Source organism: Amblyomma maculatum, chromosome 5 (assembly GCF_055883805.1).
Source record: "Amblyomma maculatum isolate TAMU_Amacu chromosome 5, ASM5588380v1, whole genome shotgun sequence".
NCBI classification, from domain to species: Eukaryota; Metazoa; Arthropoda; class Arachnida; order Ixodida; family Ixodidae; genus Amblyomma; species Amblyomma maculatum.
The window spans coordinates 105,363,512-105,370,674 of NC_139348.1; the positions used below are offsets into that span (position 1 = coordinate 105,363,512).

Below are 7,163 nucleotides of genomic sequence, written 5' to 3' on the forward strand. Positions count from 1 at the left end.
ACAACAGCGACGTCGATGACGACGCGAAACTGCTCAATTCGCGTGAGCGTGGTACCCGCCTCCTTCGTTTTCTGTTCATTTTTGTTTGTTTTGCTGGTTGCTTGGGGAATCGCATGATTAGCATGGGCAGTGCAAGTGCAGTCTTTTGTGTTACTAGTTCTTTATACTGTGCATTGTTGAGGCTCTAACACGTCGTGTACTGGTAGTCAGCTTACTAACGGTGCAAGCGGCTCATAGCCCTCCTTCGAGTGACTGAGACGCCCGATGTCCGCTCCGCACAACTTCCGCCATAGGGAAATGAAGAGTCATAGTTTAATGTTCCTTTGTGACACGTGTACGTGTGGGCTTTCTACTTGAGTGTGCTTCACTCCTGTCATCTCATCTAGCCTGCCATGTTTAGTCATTAGATCGCGTTCCACGTGATCGCCGCGGTGATGCTGTATACGTTCGAGGGTGGTGTTAACTACTGCCAAGGTTAGATTTCGTCTAGCGTGAACGTTTCCAAAAGTAGAGTGTCCACAGAAAACAAGTGTGACAGTTACCGCGCCTTTACCTTTCAATCAATCAATCAATCAATCAATCAATCAATCAATCAATCAATCAATCAATCAATCAATCAATCAATCAATCAATCAATCAATCAATCAATCAATCAATCAATCAATCAATCAATCAATCAATCAATCAATCTATCAGTTTTCCAAAAGTAGATGATTAGACAACCGCTGCCGTAGCTCGTTTGGTAGAACACCATAGGCGACATTCGGAGGTCGCGGATGCGGATCGTACTCGTGGCATGGGATTGCTTTTTCCTCTTTCTATTCGATTATCATTCGGTCGTAAAATGACTGCACTATTGATTTTCCATCGATTAACAGCACAGAAATACCGAAACATGCCTTTGTGCTTTCATAGCTGTCGGTGACCGTTGGCTTTCTTCGTTTGCATGTCATAACAAGTACCTCACTTTTGTATCCTTGTTCGCTATTTGTCAAGCTTATGGAAGCCTGGTATCGCCAGTGAAGAATAAGGAGTCTCTCTCTTCTGAACGGTAAACTTGGAGCTGGTCATTGCTCAGATGTAGTCGCTTTTCGTGGGAATCAGCGCATTTATTGAATGCGTAATAAACATTTATCGAATGATTTCCGGAGATTTGGCGATGTGTTAGAGCTCAATTAAATGGTGCAATAATGCATCGCAGGTTCAAGACCAGGGTGAACGCGGTCCAACAGTCGAGGTGGACTGAACGAGGAGCGGTACACGATCAGTCACCGCAGCACGATTCGCATTGTTTTGCAGCCTTGCCCTACAAACATTCTTGTTTTTTAAGTTCTCATGCCGTAAATTCCGTTCTATGAATCAGTGTTCATCACACAGAAGAGACTGCATCTGCTTTCGAGGATCTTTATTATTGCTTAAAACTACACCCCTTCCCCCCCCCCCCCCCCCCCCCCCTCATAGGAAGTGTTATGTGCTCTTATAATGTGTAAAATGATTGAGCGAAAAAGTTTCTGAGTTTCGTTTGGGCGTCAGACTATTGGTTCCCTGCGTTATTCGCCGGAGAAAGTCCTTTTACACCTGATATGAAGCCTTTTTTTGTGTCTTCTTATTGTATATGCGAAGGGGTTGCGAGGAGAGTTGTGTATCAAATGCTGATGAAACCCGCCTGAAGTGAAAGCATTTGGCGAATGCTGAAAAACCTTTCCAGACTTGATCGTTGAATTATCTTGGTGATTCGTTTCGTAATGGGGATCGAACATGTAACCACCGTCACAACTGTACCACGCTAAGTCTGACTTTATAAATTGAGCTTGCGCTGACATAGCTTTGACATAGCTTCGCTGTTGGATTCGGCCTTGATATTATGCTAATAGAAACAATCCTGGCTAGCTCATTACAAACGTAGACGTCCCTAGGATGGCTTTATTGCTGCGTCGCTTCCCTGAGAGAGGAAGAGCTTTACTTTAGCCTGGAACGTCTGAGAGCGATGCATATCACTTTTATTTTCAACAAGTGAGCCTTGCATATAGGGCATTCAGCTCATCGCTTGCAAGAGTTAAACTATTCCTCTTTCATCTCAGTCCTCAAGCTGGGCTTTTCAATGCCTTCCTCCAATTAAACGGCAGGGGAACGAACTGTTCACCGAACCCGAACAATAGAACAATGCTGCGGATGGTAAACACTTAATGCCATGTACAAGGGCGGATTCTCTTTGCCGAACCATGGTAGGCCAAGGTCCTCCGTCACCGCGACTCAAAGCGCCGAAGTTTCAGCCATCATTTCAGTGCTTCTTGACCATCAGTAATCTGGGGCGTCAAACGAACGAGCCGTTGTTTCCCCGGTCACCTCGAGCTTCGTCCGGCGGGCGTTCTCGCGAGATCAGAAAACAGCGTTCGGGCGCCTGTCATAGCCCGCGGAGATTGGGGCACGCCCAAGGTTTCCCCGCGTTATTTGGCCTGCGCCCGCGCAAAATATGGGCCCTCAAGCGTGCGCGTTCCTTTGCCGTCTGTGCGTTTGTCAGAATGCCTTGGAGCACTTGTTCCTTAACACCACCACCACTACCACCAACACCCCTTTCTTCCACCGACAGGCACACAGCTGGACGCAAATCTCTTGTGGGGCCAAATTTTTTTCGTTCTCGCCCTATCCGTGTGGAGTGTGACCAGTAGACACAAAGGCATGGTGGCGCGGACCAATTAGCCCACCGTACAATAAGCGACAAAGCAAAACAGAAGTAAAAGGCATAGGATCGAGTTTTGCCTGCGCCGAAAACAAGCGGCCTGTCATTGGGATTGAAAGCTTGATGACTGGCCGATACAACGCCACGAGACCCACACCACGCCTTGTCCATTATTTTCGAACCTTTCTTTGTATTTTTGTTTGTTTGTTAGATCACCACTGTCTTGCTCGCGATTGGGCAGAAACCTGGGCCCCTATATAAGAAGGCGCCCGAGCCGAGAGGGAGTCACAGTTTACCTTTGTTTCCGCAGCGAGACAAGAAAAACCTCCAGTTCCACCATGAACGCTCTCGTAAGTGCGGTTTTCCAGCTTCCTGTGGTCCGTAGAGCGAGCCTCTCAGCCGTCCTCATTTCATAGCAAGAAGAAGCAGGAATACCTCATCATACTTAAGCAGACATAAACATTAGTTAGACATTGGAAGTTAAGAAGAAATGGGCATGGGCAGGACATGTAGTGCGAGGAGAGGATAACCGATGGTCGCTTAGGGTAACAAACTGGATTCCAAGGGAAGGAAAGCGTAGCAGGGGGCAGCAGAAAGTTCGGTGGGCGGATGAGGTTATGAAGTTCGCAGGGGTCAAGTGGATGCAGCTAGCACAGAACCGGGTTACTTGGAGAAATATAGGAGAGGCCTTTGCCCTGCAGTGGGTATAATCAGCTGCTGCTGATGATGATGAAACATTAGTTTCTATATAGTCTTTAGGCGATCTGGCCGGTTGAGGGCAACCCCAGTTGGTTCTGCTTTCTTACATCCTGGTTACATAATAGTACCTGGTGGCAACTTGGGACTTCATGTCGTATTGAGTTTCTCACTGAATATAATGCGGGAAATTATAAATTTTGACCTAGATGCGTATTGTTCATTGACTCTTGCGGCCGACGCGAAGATGTTCGACATTATTTCCGCACACTTGGCGAAGAGCTTGTCATACGTGCACTTTCTGTTTCCTTTGCAGTTCGCCGTTGCCCTTTTGGGTTTTGTTGCTGCCGCTAACGCTGGCTTCCTCGGTTTCGGCTACGGCCACGGCTACGGCCACGGCGGCTACGGCGGCTATGGCTACGGCGGCTACGGCCACGGAGGCTACGGAGGCTACGGCCACGGCTATGGACACGGCTACGCTGTCGCTCCCGCCGTCGTGAAGGTCGCCAACTACAAGACCTCTTCCTACGGCAGCCACATCAACCACGGTGTGACCCTCTCTGCCCGCGGATACGGCCACGGATACGGCCATGGCGGCTACGGTCATGGTTACGGTCACGGTTACGGACATGGCTACGGCCTCGTTGCCGCTGCCCCCGTCGCTGTCGCCTACGGCCACGGCTACGGTCATGGCTACGGTCACGGCTATGGTCATGGCTACGGCTACCACTAAGCGCGCACTGTGAGCACCTGTGTTCCCGCCTCAAGACACCAGTACATCAGTAAGTGTTTCACTGTTTGCCACTTCCACTGATCGCAACTGGAGCTTGACGCGCCCTGTCAAAATGGCCACTACTTGATCCACAAAATTGATTAAGCTTGGACGGCAACACGCTATCGTGGAGTTGCATATTGCTTAACACCACTGTAAATGCTTATGATGTCCTGTAGATGTAGCAGCGACAACTTACCTTTGCATTAAATCCAGCTGGAAACATTAGCTTCTTTTTTTTTTATAAAAAAGTAATTTCGTGTTGAACTTCCATAACCACTGTCTACTTACCCGTGCATCAAATATTAACAGGGGGAAAATTTTGTGCTGTTGGTTAGTTCATTAGTACATCGCTGTTGAGGAGCACTATTTGAGAAACCAGTCATGGCTGTTTCGTTATGGTTATTGTTGCGTTCTGAAACGAAGGAAGTCACCGTTACATTTTGCTGGCTTTTGCTACAGAGAAATAAGGTGGTATGAAGCACGACAAGAAAATCATTTGGGCGTAAAAGTATTGTCAGGACGATTACGGTACTCCGTATTACGAAAGTTGAGCGTGGATATTTTAAGCGTTTTTGCAATATATAGGGGCAAAAAAATGCAGAGATGTTTAGGTGTAGTTGCAACGCACTCTTGATTTTTCTCACCAACCAAAGTAAATTTCTCACTACAAGAGAAATTGTCTTTTGCTCGTGACTCTTTCTCTCTTTCTCTCGGTTACACCGGTAACAATGACAACGATGCTTATCCACCGAATGGGAGCATAAGACCTGGGCTCTAAAGATCAGAAGGCGATACGAAGTGTTTCACCACAAACAAGATAGGCGCGGAAGGTCAACACAAAAAGCAAGCCAGAAAATGCGCGGGCACAATTGCATGTAGGGCAGGACTTTCAAAGCGTCTACTCTTCGAATCAAAAAAGAAAAAGGAAATGCAAATGCTAAATGAAGCCAGGAGATGAAAAGCGAAGACTAAGACAAAAAACGAGTTAAGCCCAGTACTACGTAAGGAAAGTACACGAACGCAACGATCGGTCCTGGCGGCTCCTGGTTTAGGATTGACGATTTCAAAACCAAGATGGCGTTGTATAAAGGTTACGAGGCGAACAGCCATCGTAGGAAGCGCTGACAAAGCCTAATTGCTGTTATAGTAAGAGGACAATCAGACATCATGAAATGCTCTCATTTACCACGCAGGTTCGGACTGTTTCCTCAGCCAGGACTGGTCACATCGCGGAGCCTAGCGGACGTTCCACTAAACGAGGACGGCGCCAGGATGTACAAAATGTCCCGAGTGCGCGGCGACGCAGCTTGTACAAAGTGTAGGAGAGAGCGTCGTTTTTTTTTTTTTTTTTCCACAACTGGAGTGATTAGGCTACACTGGTTCTTCAGCGTTGTCCCGTCTTCTGAAACTATGAAAGTGTGGACTTACGGAAGAATAAAACTACGGATATTTATTTTCAATTCTCAGCAGTTTTGTTTGCTTTGTTTATACTCTTTCCTCGCCGGTATTACGAGGGTCATCTGCGAAATGTTCTTTAAGGAAAAAAAATCGAATGTTCTGTGCAAGGTGAGCCTTGTTTACAGACGCTCTTCAGAAACGAAGATTATTTGTGGGCTGCGCTTTGCGCATGAAGGTCATGTAGATGAAGGAAGTCATCATCATCATCATCAGCCTGATTATACCCACTGCAGGGCGAAGGCCTCTCCCATATTTCTCCACTTAACCCGGTTCTGTGCTAGCTGCATCCACTTGACCCCTGCGAACTTCTTAATCTCATCCGCCCACCTAACTTTCTGCCGCCCCCTGCTACGCTTTCCTTCCCTTGGAATCCAGTTTGTTACCCTCAGCGACCATCGGTTATCCTCTCTTCGCACTACATGTCCTGCCCATGCCCATTTCTTCTTCTTAATTTCCACTAGAATGTCGGTAACTTGAGTTATTTCTCTTACCAACTCTGCACGCTTTCTATCTCTTAATGTTACCCCTACCATTTTTCGTTCCATAGCCCTCTGGGTTGTCCTCAACTTAAGCAGAACTCTCTTGGTTAGCTTCCACGTTTCAGCCCCATAGATGAAGGAAGTAAAACTATATAATCTCGATATGATTGAAATGGCAACATTTATTTGCACAAGCTGCATAAGCGGAATACCTAGCTTGTCGGACGGAAACACTTGAACAAACAGGGAAGGTACAGCCTTTATCAAAAGTGTAGAGACCGAGGGGTCTGCTTTTGAACCATGCAGCGGCGCTGATTTAGCGTTAGTGGAAGTCTTTTCAAATGGAAAGGGTGGGACAAAAACGCTTCTTACCATCAAGAGCTTCGGAACACTGGACATGCATTACTAGCCACATGAAGCTGCTCAGAAGCAGACCCCCTGGGCTTTACATTTTTGACAAAGGCTGTACCTTTCTTCCCGAGTGGACTGACTTAGATTCAATTCTTGATGCCGTAACTCGAGATCAGAATGATAACAAAACTGCCGTTCAAAGCGCGAATCTACCAGAACGACACTTTTTCTCTCTGTTTTTATTTTATTATTTTTTTTTTGCAGCATTTTTGCCGTAGAACTACTCTACTGACTTCGAAAAATGAAGTTCTTGCACACCCAAATTAGGCGCGCTTAAAGGACACTAAGATTTTCTGTCTGTTTAGAATTAAAAAAGAAACGCTTTCGAGCGAATGGCTACACAAGCATGTTAGACTGTTAGGAAGCCTAATGTTTGATTAACAATGCAACTCTCTATACTTAGTTTAGTCAGGCGGCAACAAGGTGTCGGGCAAGCGTAGGTCGCTTAGATCGATTTCCAGGATTTAAATCTTGAGTTATTTGGGAAGAAGGTACCTTGCGCAGGGGTTTTCGTACATGCAGTCAAAGCATGATTTCCTATTGTGCTGCCTTCGTGAGTGCAGTGTGATGTTTTTAGTTCGGGAAAGAAACCTCGGTGTGCAAACAGACTGTAATCGCATTGGCAGTTTGACATGTACGGATACTTTTTCGTGAAGAATGTTGG

The 7,163-nt window shown here is 46.5% G+C and overlaps 1 protein-coding gene across 1 annotated transcript; it reads left to right on the plus strand.

Moving 5' to 3' along the window:
- Positions 1–3,018: 3,018 nt before the first annotated feature.
- LOC146189118 (uncharacterized) lies at positions 3,019–5,613 on the plus strand. The gene is made up of 3 exons (XM_084605181.1): positions 3,019–3,030; positions 3,693–4,158; positions 5,345–5,613. Exons 1-2 carry the CDS (start codon positions 3,019–3,021, stop codon positions 4,107–4,109), a joined length of 429 nt encoding a protein of 142 aa, XP_084461307.1. The 3' UTR covers positions 4,110–4,158; positions 5,345–5,613.
- Positions 5,614–7,163: the final 1,550 nt, after the last annotated feature.